The sequence below is a fragment of the Brettanomyces bruxellensis genome, chromosome 9 (assembly GCF_011074885.1).
Source record: "Brettanomyces bruxellensis chromosome 9, complete sequence".
In the NCBI taxonomy this organism is placed as follows: domain Eukaryota; kingdom Fungi; phylum Ascomycota; class Pichiomycetes; order Pichiales; family Pichiaceae; genus Brettanomyces; species Brettanomyces bruxellensis.
In genome coordinates this window covers 2,883,405-2,906,684 of record NC_054690.1, presented here as the reverse complement: position 1 = coordinate 2,906,684, position 23,280 = coordinate 2,883,405, and the positions used below count along the sequence as shown (strand labels likewise).

The window sequence follows — 23,280 nt, the reverse complement described above, 5'->3', positions numbered from 1 at the left end:
ACGGTCCTAGAATTTATTACAATAAGTAGTTGCATATATCTAGTTTTCATTAATCTTTACAACAGGAAATGTTCTTAATACAAGTTATGAAATTTGCTTCCTCAATGCCATTACGTCCTCAATTCTGTTCAATGCAAGCTCTAATAATTGCTTCCTTTCCTGTAATTCAATATGCCTTTTGATCTTTGGATCCTCTTTCGCATATGCATCGACTTGATCCTTAGTTAAACTGGAACTAAGTTTATCTTCTAGCTCCCGTGGAAAGCTGTAATAAAAATCACTCAAAAGCTCCACATTCAAAAATAAAACAGCAGTCTGCGTCAATTTATCAGCAACGACATCCATAAATGCTTCAGGACACTTGTACTTACTGTTCTTATATTTACAAGAAGAACCACGAAGAAACTTCATGCGCATGGAAAGAAGCGAAGCTCTGTCTCTGAGAAACAATGCTTCCTTTCCTCGTAGTAACAAACCCGGACTAAAACCAATGTTTTCTTCGGATAAAGCCCTTCCAACATCATTCTTTTCGTTTTCAAGATATGTCATAATTTGTTTTAGTTTATTTCCACCAACAGTTTTCTTGATGTCATGGAATCTTTTTTTACACTGTTTGAACTCTTCCCTAATCAATCCAAGAGAATGATTCCGGCTTATACTCCACTCTCTCGGCTCCACGTCAATTTCATACTTATAAGGCTTAATACAGTTCTCAACCTGATCCGACGTTGAGTTGAATTTCTTACTCAAAACTGCAACAGCCGCATCTCGAATAGCTTCTTTAATGCCAGGGTGCGTACGAATTTCGGAATTATCAAGCATGACATTTATTTCAGTTAGGAGAGCATCACTTACTAATGTAGTTGACATTCTACCAACTCCAGATTTAGTTAAGCTGGCAGTAGAAAGTTCCAGCTTTCTCCTCCAATAACTATCATCGGAGGACGCATCAGATAACTCTTCGATGGCTGGCTCTGATAATTTGACGTGCATACTTTGTGCTTTATCGTTTACACCCTGTTTCTTTGAAATGGGTGACTTATTCCAATATCTCTGAGCCAAAAGATCGAGGACCTTCTGATCCAGTTCCGAACGAAGTAAAGACTTCAGTTCCGGACGACCAAATCTCTCACTAAATTCTTTAATAGCGAGCTTTAAATTATCAATCGTTTGTGCCATGTATTTTTCACTAGTAAGGTCGCGATCATTAAATTCAACCTTGAACTGGTAACTGGTTTCCTCAAGTTCATTAGCAACTTTATCATGCATTGGCTTTAGTGCTCTTGCCATTGATGTCTCTAAAACTCTCATTAACCTTTTCTTTAAAATGTGTGTACCAATACTAGTATCAGCGAACACACCACTGTTATCTTTGAAAAATGATCTTTCAAATTTCTGCTGTGCAACGTAGGCCTGAACTCCTGTTGCCCTTCTAAATATGGAGCCAGCATTAGGCGCTTTAGTTATCACACCAACATAACCCATCCTGAGCGGATACCGACGATTTGTAAGTAGGCCTTTGCCTTCTTCAGGAGATATTAAATCAAGCTTCGTAATCACACCTATTGTTCGTTCACCCTTTGGATCAGCCTTTTTAGCCGCCCGCAATGCAGAAGAATTCGCTAGATCAACATCTGCGGCGCTTATAGCCAATATAATATTGGGCTCTGCAAGGTACCTATCACAAACTTCACGAATCTTTTCCTTTAAGCTTGTGGGCTGATCTGCAGCTTCTATCTGTATATATCCCGGAAGATCAACTAATGAAAGATCAGGAACATTTGGAGACTTTATCGTCAACTGAATTGGATCGTTGGATACAGCCTCATCATCCGGAACGGCCAGATTCAAATCCCGCAAGATCTTTTCCACTTGCTGGAAATCAGTCAGGTTATACATCTTTAGAGCAGGAAACTCAGCAACTTCAGCTGCTTGTGACTGATCATTTACAAGAGTGAGTTCGATTGGGCGCCTTGTAACCATGTTTGAGCCTTTTGGAAGGAATTCCTGGCCGACAATAGACTCAAGAACAGATGATTTTCCAGAGCTCTGAGATCCAACCACAACAATCGATGGCAACGTTAGCATATTTGACCCATCAACACTCATTAAAAGGCTTCTTATTTCTATCATTTGTTTAGTAAGATTTACCATGGCATCATCTAATCGCTGATCTTGCTCATTTAAATCATTATCATCTTCATCAGAGGTAACACCATCATCATTCTCAGAGGATGTGGAAGTATTTAGTGCAACCATTCCCACACCTCCACCAGCGGCAGGCCCACCGGATGAGGTGCTATGCTTATTATTATCATTATTCTCATCGTTATTGTCATTACCATTTGAATCCTCAAACGCAGTTTCTATCATATTCCTTATATTTTGGCCAAAGGACTTGAATTTTTCCAATTTTGTAGATGCGTATTCATGGGCTTCCTCCAATTTATAGATAACATATGATCCAACGGCGGCAATACCACCTCCAATATAGGCAGGAAGCTTTATCGCCCTACCAGCAAATTTGCCAAAACTACCAATGGATATTGTCCTTACTGCTGTACAAGTTTGAAGGGATGACATTTTCCTGCATGTGAATGCAATCCTCGTAGTTAGCAGAAATGGTGTTTTTGGAATACCGTCAGCATGAAGAAAGGTTCTACCGGAAAATGTTGAAAGCGACCGTTGGCAGAAAAGAAAGCCATGTCGTCTAACAATATTGCTCTTCTGCGGAAATCTAATATAACCTAACATTAGACGCCCCATAATGCAGCATCTAGAACTTAAATCAAGCGTGAATTGAAAACGGTGAAGTACGTTTTGTGCATTTTTGAATCATGGTAAAGCCTCTGTCTGTCCATCTATTCATATTTTTCCCCTAGTAGGCGCTCCTTGGTTTTCTTCGCGCATTTTTCTACCCATCCACACCCTAATTGAAACGAATTGGCGGGGAAAGTTGCATTTCAAAAATTACCTGTGGGGAAGGGGAATTTTAAAAAACATAAGAAATACAAGAATATTGGACAAGAAATTGTTTATGACGCTTCAATACATCTCTTTCGGAAAAAGATCACATAACAGCAAAACAGACACAGAACCCCATAGAAAGACGCATTCAGTCATCGGGAACCACTTTTTTTTGATCGGACTACCCGAATATTTCCGGGAGTCATGACAACCACACAGTTATTTTTATTTTGTGGGGCAGTATTTGAAGCATTTTATGTAGTATATAAATGGCTCGTGGCTCACCGATTATTGTATTCTTTGCAAATGTCTTTCATAAAACTTTTTTTCTTAAATATTGTGAATTGAATAAATATATTTTTAAGCATTTCAAAACACTAGGCCAGAACTAAGAGGAGCAATATATACGCAACTACAAATAACGATACATTTTTAATCGGTTATGCCTGAAGTTTTTAAAGTATTCTACCGTGGCTCAAAGAGTGATTTCTCCGTCTTTTTGGATTCTGTGGACGCATACAAGAAATGGGCGTCTGGCGACAAGACGGTTCCCATTTCTGACGTCATATCAAGTTTTATTGTGTATACACCGGTTACAGGTAACGGCACTGAAGGAGAAATACATGAAGCATCAAAGCAGGTTTTAGAGGAGGAGTTTGGTAAGTTCGATTCTGTTGATACTACAGTGATCCCTAAGATTTTGAGGGAAGGAGAACTGAGAAGGGCCAAGTCGAGCGCTCGGGAACTAAGAAAAAGACGGAGCAACCCACCAAAGGAAAAAGCAAAGCCAAAATATACGACAATGGGATGAAAATTTAAGATTAATATAATTAACTACAATAAATAATAAATGATATTATACCTTTTATTCTTTGTTTCGTAATAAATTGTTTAAAATAAGCATCAACTTGAGTATAATAAATTAGTTTCTTTTGCAGGATTCCTGTAGGATTATAGAAATAAATATTACTGTATTGAAACACTTACTAATTGGTGGGTGTCTTCAAAATTCAAAAATTCTACTTACGTTCTTTGGCCCATCCAATAAACTTTTGAACCAAATGGTTATGGGAAGCACTTCTTTTTTTAATTTGCGGGGTTGCGAAATCAATTCTCGGATGTGGCTTCACAATATTCCTAATACCACTCGAGAAACTCTCCTTGAATTTTTGTTTCTTCAACTTCTGAGTACTGAGACTGAAATGCGAAAAAAGGGATTGTGTTTCCGTACTAATTTTAGTCTTCAAGTTCATCATCGATGTACTCTGCACGAATAAGCCTCCTTCAAGGTGGTATAAAGGCAATTCTTTTGACCATAATGCCCCAAGTTCTTTTTCTAAGAGGGTACGGTGGTCCCTACGGATATAAATCAGTATTGTGGATTTATAGGCCAATTCTTTGGACGCCATTATTATTTCTCTCTGATCACAACGATTTATTCTGGTAAGGAAGTGTCTGACAATAAATATAGTAGCATCAGGATTTTGCTCACCTTTTCCGCACTTTTTGTACCAGTCAAGGTCATTCGGGCAACTGACTCTAAGAACAAATGGAAGACCACTTTCTAAACTTTCATAGTACTGCTGAACTAAGTTTGAATATGGATAATATTGTGTCGGAAGCCGACGCTTTAACTGCTGAACAAATTGGTTTAATTTAACTTCCCACATATGCATCTCATAATTTGATGGGAATATCAAAACTATTTCATGTTCTCTAAAACGATTCTCAAACCTTATTTTTATCTGAAAGGGATATTTCGTGTACATTTTTGTAGCCATGATTTCTTCTCTTCTAAAATTGTTTAAAATGGATATAAGAGGTATTAGAAAGACAACTTGAGGTCCCCTTATTTGATGAAGCTTTATGCATACAATGTGGGTTTTAAACAAAAAAATTGCAAGCGGTTCGTAATATAATTGGTTGTTTTGCATCCATATAACTCCATAGCCACCAACAAATTCTGGGGCTCCGAGATTGTCCAAAAATAATTTACCCATCATCTTCTCAATACAACCACCTGTGATTTGTTCAAAGAGTTTCATTTTATTTTGCTTCTCTTGCGCTCTGCCAATATATGAATTTACATCAAGACACTTTTCAGCAAGTTCGTCGATGACTCTTTCTCCTAGTGTACCAACCTCATTCAAAGCGTCATCGTCTTTCATTTTATCAAGAAGAGATCTGACAATAAGAGCGTAACGGGTAATTCTTGCAGTTGGCATTTGAATCAAGGATATGAAACGTGTATCCAATGCCTGACTTATCATATATTCTGGCATTTCAGTTTCAGCATGCCTTACTATGTAATCATTCACTATTTTGATTGAAAGTCGTTTGTACTTTTCAATGTTCTTTCCTTTAGAAAAGCCGAGAACACGACTCATTAAAGAGCAGTATGTACAGTAATAGGGAACATCGATTGCCTTCTCAGATATTAGTGTGAGAATATTTTTCAAGTATGGTACTTCATTAAATGGCATTTGGAAGTTTTCATAATCGGGTGAGGTGATTGGGTTATTTTCAAGCGAGTCTAACGTACTGGTAGCACTTTTTCCCCAAAGAATATAAATCCGTGTGATTTCCTCGAGAAACTTCTTGTGGGACATAATCATATTTTCAATTGAATCTTTAAACTTTCTGAAATAAATTGGCGTTTCAAGATCGGCCATCATGCCCTGTATATATGTTGTATTTAGCACTGTCAGCGATTGAATATATATCATTTCAGTGTTTAGAAGCTCTTTAACCTGTTTCTGTCTAGCAAAACACCTACGAATAACATCACTGGGTGTGGAAGTTATGGCGCTTGTGGTAACTGTAGACTTTTTATTAGACTCATCTTTATGCACATTCAGAGAAGTATCGCTTTTTAAACTTGCATTCTGTTCCATAGGGGATTCTAAGGTAGATCCTAATTTCTGAGATCCCTCTGTACATGTTCTGTAGGACTCCAAATCAACTGTGCTGGAGCTGACCGGTCTTGTGGATAACTCGGAAGAACAGGTATAATCTTCGATTTTATTTATAGTGCTATTGATACTATTTTTTTTTAAGGAATGACCCGTAGAAACAAGAGTAATAGAACCACTTTCATTACTTTTTCTTCTTTGATCGCAAATCATCACCCTCATTTTAACTGACTTTGCATTCAGTGATACAGGAGAGAACAAAAAGTATTGAATCATAAAAATTAAAAAAAATTGAAGGTACATCTGTCCCTTTTTAAAGATGAAAACTTCTGACCGTTCGGTCCCTTTTTAGAATATTGATGTACTTTTTAACTAGGTCTTTTAACAGATAAGGTAGAATAACGAAAAAAAAAGGATTTTTGCGGCATTCGCGTGTTCAGCGCCTAGGGTAAAGCAGGAGGAGTGGTAAGTACCAGAAATAACATTTTTTATCGAAAAAACAAAATGATCCATACTCTTTTGTCTTTTTGCTACATTGTAAATATTACGAGTCATAGATGTTCATTGATACTATATTTTTTATTGGAATTTAATTTATTATGGTAACTTATGATAGATCACTTCATCATGAACAATTAGCATCGATTGAATAACCTGCTCTAATGAAATACTATAAAAATAATTTTTAGAATGTGACTCAGTACAGCGTTTCCAACGGTTGCAGAAATTAATATTATTAAGGTAAAGACCTAAAGATCAATTTCCCCTTTACCGATTCCCATGAAGAAAAATTCATCAACATAAAACGATAAAAAATCGAAAAGTAGCATACCGGAAAGATAAGTACGGAAAATCTAACTAATAACGCCACGTGATCTGTAATCTGCAATAAGTTTCCAGTATGCATGAGCCGTCTTCCTGCGCCAGAATAAGCCCGTTTTCATCATAACGAAGAATGTTCCAATACAGAACATACAAATGAAGGCACATGCAATGAACGTATTTTGCATTCCTACGTTATCCAAAAATGGTGTGATGCCGTAGTCCAAAGCGAAGTTCATCGTATTTCTGATAATGACAACAATAGTCATTGCTGCCATATTCAATTGAGGGTAACAATCAAGTGTGTATGTCACGGAAGAAACGCAACCAACAACACATAATCCTGCCATAAGACCTAACCCAATTATAACACCAAACCAATGAATATAATGAGCTGCACCAACACCCCATAATATTAGAGAACTTGGACCTAAAAACATGTACAGAAGTAAAATCCAAAGTCTATCCTCAGCTTGCGAAACGCCATTATGCTTTCTAGCAAACCTAATCTTCAACCAATCAGTACTCCAACCGGCTGCTGGGTAGCAGATGAAGACAAATATAACTGCGGAAGCATAAGCCAAACCACAACTAGCAGAAGAAAAATTATACGGTTCTCCGCTCAAAACAATAGACTCAGTAGTATTCAAGATGGAGTAAAAAAACAACGATGAACCATAAAGAAATCCGGAGTATAGGACAATTGGAAATTGCAGCATTTTAAAGGGCATGCTAAAGTAGTCTTTAAGGTGATTTTCTTTCTGAAATCCACCGGTCAAAGAGAGCTTCTCCTTGAAAGTCTTGGGTGGAGGATATTCAATGTCATCGTCAACCTCAATAATCGATGTTTGATTTGCTAAATTATCCGCTGTAGTTTCACAAGTGTCTAAATCATTACTATTATCCTTTCTGACAGTATTCACAACTTCAGGATTTTTTTCCTCTCCTCTAGAAGTAATGGCAGTTACAATGCAACCTTTAGAATTTCTTGTTACACGAAGTTTTCTATCATATCTCGTCTCTTCCATAAAGAAGAACATGGCAATGGTACAAACAGCGGCAAATATGACTGCAATTTTAATTGTCCATTCCCAGCCAATAGCCTGATTAACAAGCCCAGCAAGCATAGGAGCGGCATAATTTGACGAAAATAAAGCAACTCCATACACACCCATGTAAGTGGCTCTCTCATGCTCAAAAAACATATCAGCAATTGAAATAGCGGGTAAAGATTCAATAGGTGCATAGAAAAAGCCGTGGAGTATCCGGGAAGCAATCCAAGAGCCGTTTTCATGAATATATGGCATCCATATATTAAATCCAACAACACCAATCATAGACAGAAGATATATTGGTCTCTTGCCATATTGCTCTGCCATTGGCAACCAGAACAAATTTCCAAGTCCTAAAAAGAGAAAAGAATATCCAGTACCTTGATTTAGCTGTGCAACAGATATGTTAACTCCTGGTGCTTTGGAAATATCAGTGATAATAGAGTATAACACACAACCAGGAACACTGCCTCCATAACAATAGAGAACCAAAGAAAAAACGTTCCATAATTTTCTTGAATACTTCCAACAAAGGGGATCGTTAGGATCATCTGATGGCGTTGGAATTAAAATAATACCATTCTTTTTCTCCGCTTTAATTCCACTAAAGGTCTCTTCAGTATCCACCAAATGTGAAGTTCCAGGAATTGCATCAAAATTAATCTCACTCATTTTTACTATGCTAAAACTTTATTCTTTTAGGTATACCTTTGAAGAAAAATTTAAAGTTCAATTCAAAGTATCATTTAGGTCACACACCGGGCTTTTATATATCAGAAGAAGTATGTTATCGAAAAGAGAATTCCAGGATCTTGGATTATCTCAACTGCAGTAAGAGATTTATTGATGCTGCATTGCCGAGATGATCAAGAGCACTTGTTTGGGCTTTTTGATACACCTCTTGATTTAAATTGTTGGAATTATACCACTATCAAGACTCTGTCCAAATATTTTAAAAAGAATCATGAAAGATAATAAAAAAGGAACTCTGAAACTTCCTTCAAATGAATACAATTGGCACTTTGATAGCCGAAGACACATTCCTGATTAGGAAGTATATTCTGGCAATTTCCTCGTGAACAAGAAGAAAAAAAAAAGTCACAAATATTTAGACATATGGACTAGATTATTTTAGCAACAACATTCTTGCCTCAACTGAAGATAAGCACTAATGATTACAATTTTTTTCCATTTAGTCGTCGCCTTGATAAAACACCGATAACGAAAAAAAAATGTATATCTTTTAAATTCGATTTCATCTTTGTCACACTACCCTCTAGAATAAATATTTTAGAATATTCCTACTTACTTTCCAAAAATTGCAAATATGATCGGCTACTCTCAATATCCGAATGACACTCACGATAACTAATAGTTCAAATTGAGGATGAAATCTTGGCCAGATTTCGTAAGTTATCATCAGATCATAATTAACATTCCTTTTTTGATTGTAATGTTTGTATGAGAAAATAATGGGTTTACACGCAAACATGTCTGATCAGCTTGGAAATAAGTTGTTTATCTAAACTATAAAAGACCCAAATCCCACTTCTTTCAATCAGTATAACTACTTTTATTAGTTAATTGCAAGATGCTACTGTTGGGGAGACAACGATAGAGAACAGACAAGGATGTCGTTAGTTACTGAATTTACGAAGAACACGGAAGATCCACTATTATTTGAGACCTTTAAGCCCAAAATACAGGCTTACAAGAATGAGTTAACTGCTGGCATTTTAGATGAATATAAATTACCGGAGGACATGATTCCAAACAAGTTTGGGGTTGATGTGACTAAAATCCCTCCAAAAGTTTTGAGCGAAAATGAACTGGAAATTACGGAGTCCACTGGAACAGTTTTGGAAAAGCGCTTACAAGCAGGGGAACTTACAGCTGTCGAAGTTTTTGAGGCTTTTGCGAAAAGAGCAACAGCTGCGCATCAATTAACAAATTGTGCGATGCAACTTTTCATGAAGGAAGGTCTTGAAAGAGCAAAAAGCCTGGATAAGTACTTTCAAGAAACAGGTAAAACTGTTGGGCCATTGCACGGTTTACCAGTTTCTTTGAAAGAGCATTACATGTATAAAGGAAAGGTAACAAACGCAGGCTATGTAGTTTGGGTGGACAGAATAACCAATGATTGGGCCCTAACAGTTAAACTTCTTCTGGATGCAGGTGCTGTTTTTTATATTAGAACAACCGAGCCACAAACAATAATGCATCTATGCTCAAACAACAATATCATTGGACTTTGCAGAAATCCAAACAACACTTCCCTAACAACTGGAGGCTCATCTTCTGGTGAGGGAGCTCTTGCCGCAATGAAAGGATCAGTTTTTGGACTTGGTTCAGACATCGGTGGCTCTATTAGGTGTCCAGCGGCGTTTTGTGGTGTGTGGGGACTTAGACCAACCCAAAAGAGACTATCTATGAAAAATTGTGCATCTGCTTGCACTGGGGAGGCAGAGGGTGTTTGCTGTGTTCTTGGTCCCATCGCCCGTTCTGCGGATGATATTGATCTTTTCATGGATTCCATAATATCCCAGAAGCCATGGGAAAATGATGCAACCGTAATACCATTACCATGGAGGAAGGTTCAGGAGCCTGGAATCAGCACCCTCACTATTGCCATATGCTATGACGATGGTGTAGTGAAACCTGTCACGCCAATTTTACGAGGACTTAACTATGCAAGGCAAAAATTGGTGGCTGCTGGCGTTAAGGTTATTGAATGGAAGCCGATTGAGGTGGACGAGTTGGTTTCTGCCTGCGGTTCCATGTACAATTCTGATGCCTGTCTGGATCAAATTAATGCCTTAGCAGCATCTGGAGAACCTTTGAAAAAGTTGTCTAAGGTTGCCCTAAGTTTTGGTTGTGGAGAAAAAGGTGTTGATGTGACTGAATATCAAAGGTTAGCCCTTTTAAGAGATACTTATCGGAATGTATATCAAGATACCATGAAGAAATTTGGAATTGACTATATATTATCACCTGCCTATGTCTCGGTGGCAGCAAAGCCGGAGACAGTTCACTATTGGGGTTACACAAATTTATGGAATATACTTGATTTCCCTAATGTAATCTTTCCAACTGGGCTAAGATGCGATCCATTGGTCGATCCTCCAGACACTTCATATAAATCTAGAAGTGATATCGAGGCCTATGAACGAGGACTATATGATGATGCAAAAAAATTTGAAAATGCACCAATTAGTTTGCAATTAACTGGAAAACGCTGGTTTGATGAAGAACTTGTTAAAGCTGCTAAAGTGGTTGAACAGGAAATTACAAAATAAAGTACAACAGTTTATTTTTATTACGAATACTTTTTATGCTTAAATACAAAATTTCCTATATTATTAAATAATCATCAAAAATCAAAAATTTAAAATTTCTGTAATGAACTTGCATTGAAGCAAAAATTACCACATCATGAAGGTTATCAATCATAAAGGGACCGTTTTGTGGTGAAGTAGAATCAAACCTCCATATTCTTTATTACTTCATATATGCTGGTTACGGCTCCAAGCTTTTTAACCCCACAAAATTTTTTATTAGTAAAACTAGTTGCACTGCCTTCTTCTGCCTTGGTGTTCGCTCAAAAATTTCCGTATCTCTGCTTCAGAGTCCGTTCGGTAACTTATTCAGCAACATTAAATAATAATCATTGGATTTAAATACAAATCTAGGGTCTTGATGAAACAATAGCAATGATCTCAATATATTTGATGAAGCATTTGCTAATGTCAGGCTGTGGACATGCTACCTATTTACCTGGCTTTGTGAGGTCTACCTACACTTTAAAAAGTGTGAGATTCTTTAGCGGCTCACACATAATATTTGGTAAAAGGAAGAAAACAAAAAAGAGTAGAACTGAAAAGATTCAGTCTACTGCCGAAAGTACAGTTGAAGAGCTGGATATGCAACAGTTTTTGTTGAATGCATCAAAAGAATTCGAGAAAAGTATTGAATGTTACAGCAAGGAGGCCACGCAGTTGAAGATGGGTAAATCTAACCCAAAGATCTTTGACCATTTAAAGGTCCAGCTTTCCAATCAGAAAACTGCGAATTTTCAACAGATTGCGCAAACAGTTATGAAAGGAAATAAGTTTTTAAATGTTACTGTATTTGATCCAAATGATACGAAACATGTTGTTAGTGCTATTTTAGGTGCCAATTTGAACCTTAATCCGGTCGTTGATCCGAAGAATCCTCAACTTTTGAAAGTCCTTTTGCCAAACAGTACAAAAGAATTAAAAGAAAAACAGTTGAAAAGACTTAAGGAGTTAACAGATAACTATAAAACATCCCATAACAATAGAAACTCGTTGGCATCCCTACGAAACAAATATATGAAACAAATAAAGGCTGCGGAAGGCTCACAAGATGCTATAAAAAAGCTTGAGAATAGTATCGAAAAGGTTTATAGGAGTAACGCCGATCAGCTATCTAAAAGATATAAAAATTTCTCTAATAGCGTTAAATAAGGTTTAAAGCTATTGATTATCCATTTATAAGTACTGCATATAGAAATAGATTCAATCATTTATTTATCATGATACATTACGGATTTTTGAAAGTCCAATTTAAATAAATATTGGTCACGGAAAAAAGTTGAGATATATATTTGCGCCGTTAATTTGCATTTTTGGCCAATGTAGTTAAAGCCTTAACTTTCTGCCACAAGCTATAATCATAACCAGCCTTGCATAACGACGAAACAAATTTCCAAGCCTTCTTCCCGTTTAAAATTGGATAATCTATAACTTTAGGAATAGATGTCGAAATAAGATTTGTCTTATCATAACAGACAGATTTCTCAAGGCATAGTCCTCTTAAACCTTCCTCACCACCAAATTTTCCGTAACCGGAACCGCCGACTCCACCAAACGGCAATTGACAAACGTAAAAAGTGGCGAAATCATTAATTGCAACATTACCTGCGTGCATCCTTGCTGTTATTCTTTTTGCCTTCGCAAAGTCAGTTGAAAACACTGATCCTCCAAGACCAAACATAGTACTATTAGCAAACTCTAATGCTTCTTCATCATTGCTTGCATGTATTAAACAAAGCACAGGTCCAAAAACTTCATTTGTAGCCAACTTACATGCAGGATTAACATCAACAAGAAGAGTAGGTTCGAAATAATGGCCCTGGGGATAATTTGGATGAATGTAACGCTTTCCACCATGAAGTAATCTTGCACCATGCTCAACCGCATCTTCGACCCATGACTCAAGTTCATCGAATTTCGCACCGCCCATAATCATGGCACCCATATCAATTTCTTCATTCTGATCAATATCTGAACCAATTCTTAGAGAAGCCACCTTTTCAGAAAGCTTTTTGACAAGCTCATTATAATGCTCATCATCACCTGCAACAATAACACGTTCAATTCCAATGCAGTTTTGTCCAGCACTTTGGAATGTACCACGCATAACAACAGAAGCAATAGCATCTACACCCTTTTTCTTCATATAATCATCACAAATAATAACAGCATCCTTACCACCTAATTCTACCACAACTGGAGTAACAACATCACTGGCAGCCTTTAAAACCTTCTTCGCAACAGGAATGGATCCAATGAAAGTAAGATGATCAAAGCCTGGATTTCCTGATACAAGATCACCATCTTTACCCCAGCAACAAATCAATTGGACAAGGTCATCATCAATTTCACAAACCCGTAATGCCGTTTTAATAAGACTTATAAAGTATTCAGAAGACCATCTGACCCTTTCACTGCATTTCACGACTATACCATTTCCTGAAAAAATTGCCGCTATGACGGGGTTCAATATATTATGAAACGGATAGTTCCACGAAACAAGAGCACCTACAACTCCACGTGGTTCATACCAAACTTCAGCTTTCTTATATCTCATTAACATATTAGATGGTCCTGGACGGCTGGATGGCTTTAAAGCCTTTTCCCCATTTTTTAAAGTCCAATTAATTTTCTCCAAAGTAACCATAATCTCACCCATGGACGCGTCAACCATCGTTTTGCCCGAGTCTCTGCAAGCAACTCGAGCTATTACTTCTTGATTGCGAATAATAAAATCATTCAAAGTCTTCAAAACCTTGCGACGCTTGACGTTAAAATCGGGGTCGTGATAAAATTTATCTTGTGCTTGTCGAGCACGGCAGATAGCCGCATCAATGCTTTCTTTGCTATCTGATTTGAACTTTCCTAAGTATTGGGCCGTTGCAGGACAGTAGCAATAGATGTGATCCGGATCATCTTGTTGGGAAATATCGGCTGGTATCAACCTCTTTCCCTTCCAATTAGGCTTTGCCTCTTCTGGAGTTGGAAATTCGAACTTTGCTGGCCTATCGATGTGCTTTCTGGATTTCCTGATCAAAAAGAAAAGCACCGGAATCAAACCCAAAAGAAGAGTCAAAGATATTTGAATAGGGAAGATTGATTTTTGAGACACATGTCCACAATCTGTAAAATTTCCACCCAGCAAGGCTCTTGAAACCTCGCTGAGAGTTTCATTTAATTGCGAAACAAATTCGGTAAAATTAGACATACTTCAATGCCCCCCTTATTCACAATACAGTGAAATGCTCCTTTGCAAGAAAATAAGTCGACTAGAAAATTAGACAAATATGTCGAAGGAACACGATTTAACTAGAATCCGAACTAAGGGTAGACTAATAAGTTGTCTAGGAGTTTAAAAAGAACAGTCGAACTTTATTATACTCTTTTTTCGGATCCTGCTTATTCGACGACCACTGCAGTGTACGCGAAACAATCAAACAATAATAAAGAAATTAAAAATTTCTTTTGCGGCTTAGTGGTAAGTTTAACTTTTTGCTTGTTTTACTCGTGTAGAGGCGATGCGTCGGTACGAGCGACGCTGTCAGAGCTAATATGAGAAATGGTGAAGGCAGAAGAAGCACAAAACTATGGGGGAGAAAACAAAGGGATGAGGAAGAAAAAACACATACATTTATATAAATGGATGGAATAATCAAATGAATTTTGGGTTTTAATAACGTTGATTCATGTAGCAAATAAAACTTTGTAAATTATTTTCAACTTTTGAAGTCCGCAATGAATTACTGCTATTTATTAAAGTATATTAAGTGCCGGTCATAATGGTTTTCTATGATAACCATGAATGATATATTGCATCCCTATTAGTCTTCTTCACTAGCCTCACTTTCTAGAATATCTAAGGCTCTATCTAATGCATCCTCATCGAAATCGCTCTGCGCACTTTCCTCAGATTTCTTAGCATCAAGATACTTTGTAGTTTGATAACTTTCAATTTCAGGGGTTCGCCTAATCGGAGTTGTACTTCTGGTTTTGAGTACCCTTAGATTTTCATTTGTTGCCAACTCTTTTAAACTAATTGGTTTTTTAAGTGAAACGGTTGGCAATTGAGGTGAAGACATGGTCCTTCTATCAAAGCGGGGACTTCGAACATTTTCACTCAGCCTCCTCTTAGAACTCATAAATTTTGGATTGTCATCCACAATTACATGTATCTCACCCGTATCACTATCCTCAACAACATCATTATTGGCATCTGAATAATCACTTAGGTCGCTTCCGAAATCAGAAAAGTTGATAGAATGTCCTTGATCCAAATCTTCCTTTTCTTCATTCTCCTTCCGGCTACAACGAGACTTCCCTTTTTGAATTCCTCCCAACTCCTCTTCAAGCTCATCTGCAAGATTCGTTAGGTCCTTATCACTCAAAACATTTCCCTCGCCTTCCTTCATTTGATTCGCTTTGGGAGAAACATGCTCAACTTTATGTCCTAGTCTTTGAGGTCTATCGAGCTTTAATGATAACGTCGAACTCAAAACATTTTGTGATTCTTTTGAATGTCGTGGCAAAGGCTTTATGTTCGAGTGTTGAAAATTTTGCCTAGCCTTTTTTGATAACCCAACAGCTCTTTCGGCAGCCCTTAAAAGTTTACTTTTCTTCGGCTTGTAATTAGGTTTTCGGATTTTCCGATTCAACATTTGTCCCGTAGAACCTTTTTTGGACAATACTGGAAATATGGATTGCTTTGCTGATGCGGTTCTGCAGCTATGTAATTTATTATGTGGTTGCATACTTCTATTGTCTGCTTTTATCATTTGAATCATGAAATCCACAAAACTTTTACATTTTCCAGTATTTTCGACAGTAACAGCTTCTTTACCTTTGGCTCTTTCAAAGTCTGAAAACATATCATTGATTTTTGCATCCTCTCTGGACTTTTTCAGTCTCAAGACACCTCCAAATTGATCCAAATGAAATTTTTTGGTAACATCATCGAATAGAAGAACAAAATCTGACATTCCATTGACAAAAGAACATTGCTTGGCTATCAAGTCGGTTTTCCTACGGATTGTTGTCTGAAGACTTTGAGCAATAGAGGGTATTTGCTGTTGAGGATAGTCACCTTCGAAATATATGTGGCCTTGATTGCAAAGCTCTGATAAAGAGGAATTCATCATGTTGATCGAATTCAAGGCTGGCCTTGCTTCTCGGCGCAACAGACAGTGCCCACTTTCTGAATCCTTTATTAATAATGAACTATATCTTTCGTCTACGGTTTCAGGTAGAAATCCGTCTAAGTAAAATTCAATAGTATTAGTATATTATTCAAAAAGAAGCATCCAAACTTTCATTGCTATAAACGTACATCGTATACCAAATATATCGGACCCTTTCGAACTGAAAAGGTTCGACATATCGACGTCATATTCTCCATCTGGTATCAAATTATCTTGAGATGTCATCGAGTTGTTTTTATCATCTAAAATAATATATATATGGGCGTCGATCAAGATAACAAGAATAGTGTGCGGTTCTAATGAATTATGTTATTTTATTTCATCTTATTTTACTGCCTAGAATAATTTGCTGTCTAGAGTTGACAAAAATTTCGGACTTACATCGTTCTAAAATTAAAACCCCAATCTCTCTTAGCTTAGAATTACATACGTAGCAAAGGCTGAATACATTTTTCAGTAGTAGTTGAAATGTTCTATAGACGAACGTTATTTTATTTCCCAGAATGTAGTTAATCTTCAGTTAGCAATTAAACACAACAATAATCATCGTCTTCATACTGTCCACAAACCTTCAACCTTCTGAACAATTCCTTCAACTACGTAAAGCTCTGAGTCTCTCACTTAGTTTATCCTCTGTATTCTCCGACACTGATTCCTTTTGGGCAGGTACCTTCAAATTGCTGACTTTGGCGTCTCCTATCTTGTGTTTCAGCTCAATTCCAGCTTCATCAGCAACCTGCTGCATCAACAAGTGGACCTGGTCCTCCGGTTGTTGCGTAGCATTCATTTCATTAGAAACATTTTCATAGTAGTTTGTGGAGCTCTCCATGTCTTCAAACTGATCCTCAAATTTGTCCATAACCATCGTAATCTTTTCTAAGTTCATTGTCTGCATTGCTCTGTCCATTCCCTTGACGACCCGTGCCATATTACCTGTTACAGCCTGCATCGTCACTGCTGTTTGTATTCTTGATGCGACCGCATCGATCCGAGAAGACAACCTCAAAAGATTTAATCGTTCTTGGCTCTTCCTAACCGCATTCTGCGCATATATTTGAGCAATATCGTTATTTCCCTCCGTAAGCGCCTTTTTAACCTTGCTTTTTTCTTTTTTTTCGTCTTTTGATGCCTTTGCTGCTTGCCTATTTAGCTGTTTGGCTGTAAATTTTAGTTGAAATAATGAATCTTTCAAATTCTAACGTTAGTACGTTGTGTAACAAAAAGAATAAAAGCACAACAACTTACTCTCTAAACCAGCCATTTGATGTAGAATATAAAAAAAACTCACAGATTGATCACGTTGGAAACAAAGATACTTACATAATAATAATGTCACGTTATACCACCGAAGAGATATATGCTATCCTGCAAAATCTTGGATATTATCCAATATATATAATTTTTTTGGGGCCCCCAAATTAAGACGCCGGCGATAAGAAAGTGCGAGCTTTCACTTTCTTTTGCTAATAAAGAGGTACTTTGATATCTGAATGTAGTCCGTAATAAATAGATATATATAAATATATATATGTACATAAAGCGTTTAATTTTTATGTGCAGGATGGTCAACCTTGGTAACATTCTCTATCTTTGAAATTATTAATATTGTTGTGGTTAACAGCTCCGTCACGTTTTACTCCGGTCGGATTATTATCACCCTCTGTTAGGATTTGGGATGGCGTACCATTCTTTTGCATAAAATGATGTAACTGTTTAAAAGCATCACTTGATGTATGCCTGCCAAAACTGTTTCCGTATTGGAACTTGTCATGCCCTGTACCTGAATTAATAAGTAATAACCTGGGACCGGTAACTTTAATATAATCTCCATTACCAAACGTCATACTTGATTTCTTAAAGAACTTTTCTAGGCTAAATTTTAATCTTAAGAATGCTGCTTTAGATTTATCCCAATAATTTGGTGTGTGTCCTTCTGTTTTTGTTATTAAAGCCTTGATTTTGAGACGTTCAGATTCCTTAGTGGCATTGTCCAATTTCTGTTGCGATATTGACTTATGATTTATATCGGTCAAGGAAAAAGAACCAGTTTTGAAATCACCAGGATCTTTAATGGTACTTGCCAAAAGATTCTTCCGCTTGACTAAAACTTCTTCTTCTTCATCCAACTCAAACTTAAAAATAGAGCCTTCTCCAACTAATGATATCCAACCTCGACCACTCACTGATGTGTATCCTTGCTTGAAAATTTTTGAAAATCCGGTGGGTTCACCGGTCGTCATGAGCTTGGGAAGAACTTGACTGCTTATAAAGAGCGAGTTTCCAACATGTACATGGAGAGCCGATGAATCAAACAACGCCCAATCCACCGAACCATCCATAAAAATATTGCAAAAAGTTTGTGACGACGGACTGATAATTGTGGACTTCATCATTCCCCATACATTGCCAACAGAATAAGCGGAAACCAAAATATTTAAAGGAACAAGCGATTGCAAACGCTGATATGATGGCGTCAGATTACGAACGAACAGTCTTTTAAATGGCTGTAGTACTCTCAATGAACTAGTTACACTAGATTTGATATCTTTGCATCTACTAGACGCAAACACAGATATGAGAGAGCCTCTCCTAATGTAGGCCGGTACAGACGGAGGAAGAGTTAAAGATAATGTCGACTGCGCTTCACCAAGTACTTGAAGGGATGGTTCATCCTTATTAAGTTGAATTGCAATATCATCGTCCTTTACTGGCTTCCATTGCGAGACGTTTGTGGAAACAGTTTCTGAAGAGGAAGGAACAGCCGCCTTCTTGTAAAGGAGAGTGTTGACAGAGTGGATTGATATGTTCCTTTTAATTAATTGTTCAATTTCTCTCCTTGTACAATTAGTGCTGTGAATAAACATTTCGAATGATTATATTCTGCAAAGATATTGGCTGTAAGTAAAATATCATTACGATACCTCGTACACAATTAGCATATAACGAAAACTGATTTTGCTCCACTTTTCTCATTTTTATTTTATACCTATTTTATATATTTATTTTTTCCTTATCCTTATTGGGTTATTCAGCTAATACCAATATGTGAACACTGGGCACTGCTCATAGAAATAATCACGATGGAAGAAAAACCCTGTAGTTCGCAGTTCCCACTAGAGTATTCTCTTTAATACATGATTCAATGTAATTATATTTAACCATGTGTGGTATTTTTGTGGTATTTAGCTGCCCTCTCTCCTCCATCACCTTTCGAATCTTGTGAATAATATGGTCCTTTTGCTTAAAAAGTGATACCAGTTCTTCTTCGTCAAATAAAATCACAATCATAGAACAACAATTTATTTTCGTAGTAGTATCCCCACCATTTAGGCGTATGGCCATTGTAATTATAGATTTTCTATTTGATGTCTTTGTATCATAAATTAACATGAATGTCATGCCAGAAAACATAAGAAATTTGTGAAGATCATACAGCTCTTGATTTGTAAGGTGTGATTTCTTCATTATAGCGGGAATCCTTAATCTGCTTGAATTCAACCCATTGACGACACCCCAAAATGTATATTTATTCAAAGCCACAATTGGATTTCCACTAAACGTACTTTCGTTCGATGCACAAAGCTGATTTAATGCCAGATCTGATATAAAAATATGTGAATTATCTGGTGACACGACCATTCCTGTTGTAATGCAGTCTTCACACCACTTAAATTTGAAAATATTATACTTATCCGTCAATCCTTTAACTTCAGATGTCATCTTTTCAGCGATGATGATCAGATGCTTTTTAGATGAATTAAGGATAACTGATTCAGGGTCTCTTGCTAGTGCTCCTCCATAGCGAGCAATTACCATGTTAAGTTTACTAATAGGCATTAATGCTTGGTGATAAATGCAATCGGTCTTAACGCTGAAAACATAATCAGAAAATAAAGTAGAGACTTTACCTGGAGAGCTATTCGACGTTGTATATCCTTTATTTAAGACATCTAGCAAATGACTCTTCTTGGAAACCACGTGCATCCTTCGCTTTCTTTTGCCATTAAAAATTGTTTGAGCAGAATGTATCTTAGCCCTATTAGAGGAAATGTCATATTCATTTAATGTGCTTGCAGTTTTCCAATCCTTGTCGGGACGTATCCTGACGCAATATGCGTTATACAACGTTGTAGATGTGGCATAACCGGTTTGCTTAGGTTGTAACGCTATTGAACGAGCCCTAGCCTCAATCACCACAGAATCAATGGGATCAATCCAGAAATCGGGTATGTCCTTTCCAAAAATCACTTTTGGTGTTTGTGGCATTTCATCCATCTTCTTCCATTTATTTTTTGTCCTCTCATCAATATATCTATAATCTTCAATTGAGAAGCCATTCGCTATTTTACAAAGAGTAATGAATTTGCAGCTCTTTTCATTTGAATTATGCTCACCTCCTTCCTTGACAGTTCGTTCTTCTGAATCATCCCTTAATGCACAGATATATGAAGTCTTGGCCCCAGGTATTTTTCCAACAATTACCAAATCTAAGTTTTCACCGAACTCTTCCAAATATTCTGGCTTTACTTTGATCCATTCCTTTGATATACTACCAACGACATATTTTGACTGTATATGTTTCAAAACAATACCTTCTGAATCCATGCTAATCGCCTTTTTCATTGCCTTTCCAATCTCATCCCCGCTTCTTGCTACTTCATAATCTGCAATTGTAAACAAGTTTGCTACTGGCTTTCGTAGAACATAATTAAGCGCAGATTTTCTTTGAGAAAGATCATAATCTTCCAAAGAAGTATCATTCAAATATACGCAATCAAAAGCCATAAACATAGGATGAGGTTCTTTGTCTAATTCCCTATTTTCACCCAGTGCCAGAGAATGCAAAGCGGATAGCTTTACACACGAATATGGTAAAGGTATTCTTAATACTGGATCATAGCAAATCATTTCCCCATCTAAGATGCAGTTCTTCATATTTTCATGAAAATTCGAGGATTTAAGTAGGTGTGAAATACACCCAGTAAAATCGACATCATTTCCAGAATTTGCTCCATAAATAGATGTATAATCCATGGCGTTTCTAGTGAAATATTTAAAGATCAATTTGTTATGGTCATTACTATCTCGTGCTATGTGAACTTGCATTCTTTCTCCGTCAAACTTTTCTTCGATTAAGAAAGGTAAGTCGTGAAAACTATAGGAAGCAATCTTAGAATATTCACTCCTAACTCTTTGGCATCGTTGAGGAGTAAAAGGAAGCATCAACCTTATTTGTTTCTGCTTGGTTGAAAGTCTAGACGATGGGTCATCCAACCCCCAAAATACTAACTTAAGGTCGTGTGTAAGATCGTATAATCGTCTTGCATCTGGGTGCCAACAGTTTAGGAAGACAGATTCAGAGCCTACCGGATCATCTTTGAGTACTATTCTGAAAAAATAACGCAACTCGCTATCTCCCATACGGTTGATGGTATTCTGAAAAATATCTGCTTTGCTAATATTTTTATCTTGGGCAAAACTGTTGAGTTTATCTAAGATTATGTTTACATCATTGACGTTAAGAAGTTCACTGTCAGGTATAATCCTTGAAATTCGCCTCCTGGATATTATTTCCACCAAGAGGTCTGAAAATGGCACTGATGTTTTCATATGGTTGTAAGATAACTGTTTCCAATTGTGGATTCTCTTAAAGTCCTCGGCATTCCTATGAAGCTTGAGATAATCGCAAACAATCTTTCCAAGCTTATGCTCCTTCATCATATACACACGTTTTCGATCCCATTTTGGAAAATATAGTCTAGCCACCGGGAGAATGTCATCTCCCACTGTTTGCCGGTAATTGGAAATAAATCTAAAAATTACATCAGTTTTATTCACACTTAAATGCAATCTCCTGTTTCTAGTGACATTCTCAACCGGAATAAATAGCTGGTTTACAATATATCTGAATGAAGGAAGAGGTCCATGGTTGATTGGCTTTTTTTTTCTAGCCTTCTCCACAGGACTAGCTAGATCAGAATACTCATACTCTTCTTTATTATTCATTTCACATGTAAGAAGGAGTTAATCAAAGCTTATTGATACTTTTGGATTAGGTGAGCCCTGATAATGACTGCTGATTGAGCTGGGGAAAAAGGTGAGCGATGATCGCATACAGGGTGAGACAAAGATTTATTGCGTAAGATGTCATCGAGGAATCATCCTAAACAAATTATATTACGTAATCAAGCAATTAACCTTAACCTATGTAGGTTAGACGAGAAGGGTCGGTACTTTTGGTCTTTAAATAGGTAAACTAAATTTGAGAGATAAGAAATAGCCTGGTTTTAGGTTAAATACCCTATCATCTGGTTCCCTTCTACTATTTTTGCTGTGCTGCTTCGTAACTTTTGTTACAGTTATTCTCCGTTTAATACTTAATCGGTACGACATTTTGAACCATTCATATTTTTATCTGCGTGGAATGAAAGAAGCCACCATTATACAAGTCATAATTTTAAACGAATGGCTTTTCAGAGTATAGATTGTGCTGTTGGTTTCATACTGCAGTACTTTTATGCAATATAGGGCAGAATTAACCAATAAAAAATTTAATTCCAGCAAAGTTCTTTATATTTCTTCTAATCTACTTTTTTCGGATCCTATCGAGATCCTCCTTTCATAATATAGTTTGCATTCCTCTGCTAATTATGATCTTTTGACTACGTAAATCTAAATCCTGAATATTATTAACCTAGGTTTCCCAATGATTCTAATCTTTCCCTTTTTTTTTAATCTATGAACATAATATTTTAATGTAGTGTAATAGATGCGTCGACAGTCGCGTCTACATAAGGCTGCCCTGCCTTGTTTATGCCCAAGAAAACCTCGCTCATAAGGATCAAAGGTATTTAAGCATGTGCATTTTTCCATCCTATCCCATTCATTTTACGTTCTTATTTAACTCATTTTACTTTTATACTTTTCCTTTCTTTAGCCTTAAAAGCACCCAATATTAGTTATAACACAAACTTCATAAAGTAATCGGCGTCACACT

The 23,280-nt window shown here is 36.9% G+C and overlaps 10 protein-coding genes across 10 annotated transcripts; 3 read left to right on the top strand and 7 right to left on the bottom strand.

The window, feature by feature from the left end:
- Positions 1–84: 84 nt before the first annotated feature.
- Positions 85–2,583, bottom strand: BRETT_003075 (uncharacterized protein; the record flags this gene model as incomplete). Its single annotated transcript, XM_041281590.1, has 1 exon — positions 85–2,583. The coding sequence occupies one exon, from the start codon at positions 2,581–2,583 to the stop codon at positions 85–87; it is 2,499 nt and encodes an 832-aa protein (XP_041139381.1).
- An 826-nt stretch (positions 2,584–3,409) lies between these two features.
- BRETT_003074 (uncharacterized protein) lies at positions 3,410–3,778 on the top strand (the record flags this gene model as incomplete). The annotated part of the gene is made up of 1 exon (XM_041281589.1): positions 3,410–3,778. The coding sequence occupies one exon, from the start codon at positions 3,410–3,412 to the stop codon at positions 3,776–3,778; it is 369 nt and encodes a 122-aa protein (XP_041139380.1).
- Positions 3,779–3,986: 208 nt separating this feature from the next.
- On the bottom strand, positions 3,987–6,101 carry BRETT_003073 (uncharacterized protein; the record flags this gene model as incomplete). The annotated part of the gene is made up of 1 exon (XM_041281588.1): positions 3,987–6,101. The coding sequence occupies one exon, from the start codon at positions 6,099–6,101 to the stop codon at positions 3,987–3,989; it is 2,115 nt and encodes a 704-aa protein (XP_041139379.1).
- A 632-nt stretch (positions 6,102–6,733) lies between these two features.
- BRETT_003072 (uncharacterized protein) lies at positions 6,734–8,425 on the bottom strand (the record flags this gene model as incomplete). The annotated part of the gene is made up of 1 exon (XM_041281587.1): positions 6,734–8,425. The coding sequence occupies one exon, from the start codon at positions 8,423–8,425 to the stop codon at positions 6,734–6,736; it is 1,692 nt and encodes a 563-aa protein (XP_041139378.1).
- A 959-nt stretch (positions 8,426–9,384) lies between these two features.
- Positions 9,385–11,049, top strand: BRETT_003071 (uncharacterized protein; the record flags this gene model as incomplete). The annotated part of the gene is made up of 1 exon (XM_041281586.1): positions 9,385–11,049. One exon carries the CDS (start codon positions 9,385–9,387, stop codon positions 11,047–11,049), a length of 1,665 nt encoding a protein of 554 aa, XP_041139377.1.
- Positions 11,050–11,463: 414 nt separating this feature from the next.
- BRETT_003070 (uncharacterized protein) lies at positions 11,464–12,240 on the top strand (the record flags this gene model as incomplete). The annotated part of the gene is made up of 1 exon (XM_041281585.1): positions 11,464–12,240. One exon carries the CDS (start codon positions 11,464–11,466, stop codon positions 12,238–12,240), a length of 777 nt encoding a protein of 258 aa, XP_041139376.1.
- A 148-nt stretch (positions 12,241–12,388) lies between these two features.
- Positions 12,389–14,296, bottom strand: BRETT_003069 (uncharacterized protein; the record flags this gene model as incomplete). Its single annotated transcript, XM_041281584.1, has 1 exon — positions 12,389–14,296. One exon carries the CDS (start codon positions 14,294–14,296, stop codon positions 12,389–12,391), a length of 1,908 nt encoding a protein of 635 aa, XP_041139375.1.
- A 613-nt stretch (positions 14,297–14,909) lies between these two features.
- BRETT_003068 (uncharacterized protein) lies at positions 14,910–17,544 on the bottom strand (the record flags this gene model as incomplete). Its single annotated transcript, XM_041281583.1, has 3 exons — positions 14,910–16,339; positions 16,884–17,441; positions 17,529–17,544. The coding sequence occupies 3 exons, from the start codon at positions 17,542–17,544 to the stop codon at positions 14,910–14,912; spliced, it is 2,004 nt and encodes a 667-aa protein (XP_041139374.1).
- A 304-nt stretch (positions 17,545–17,848) lies between these two features.
- BRETT_003067 (uncharacterized protein) lies at positions 17,849–19,147 on the bottom strand (the record flags this gene model as incomplete). Its single annotated transcript, XM_041281582.1, has 1 exon — positions 17,849–19,147. The coding sequence occupies one exon, from the start codon at positions 19,145–19,147 to the stop codon at positions 17,849–17,851; it is 1,299 nt and encodes a 432-aa protein (XP_041139373.1).
- A 211-nt stretch (positions 19,148–19,358) lies between these two features.
- Positions 19,359–22,289, bottom strand: BRETT_003066 (uncharacterized protein; the record flags this gene model as incomplete). The annotated part of the gene is made up of 1 exon (XM_041281581.1): positions 19,359–22,289. The coding sequence occupies one exon, from the start codon at positions 22,287–22,289 to the stop codon at positions 19,359–19,361; it is 2,931 nt and encodes a 976-aa protein (XP_041139372.1).
- Positions 22,290–23,280: the final 991 nt, after the last annotated feature.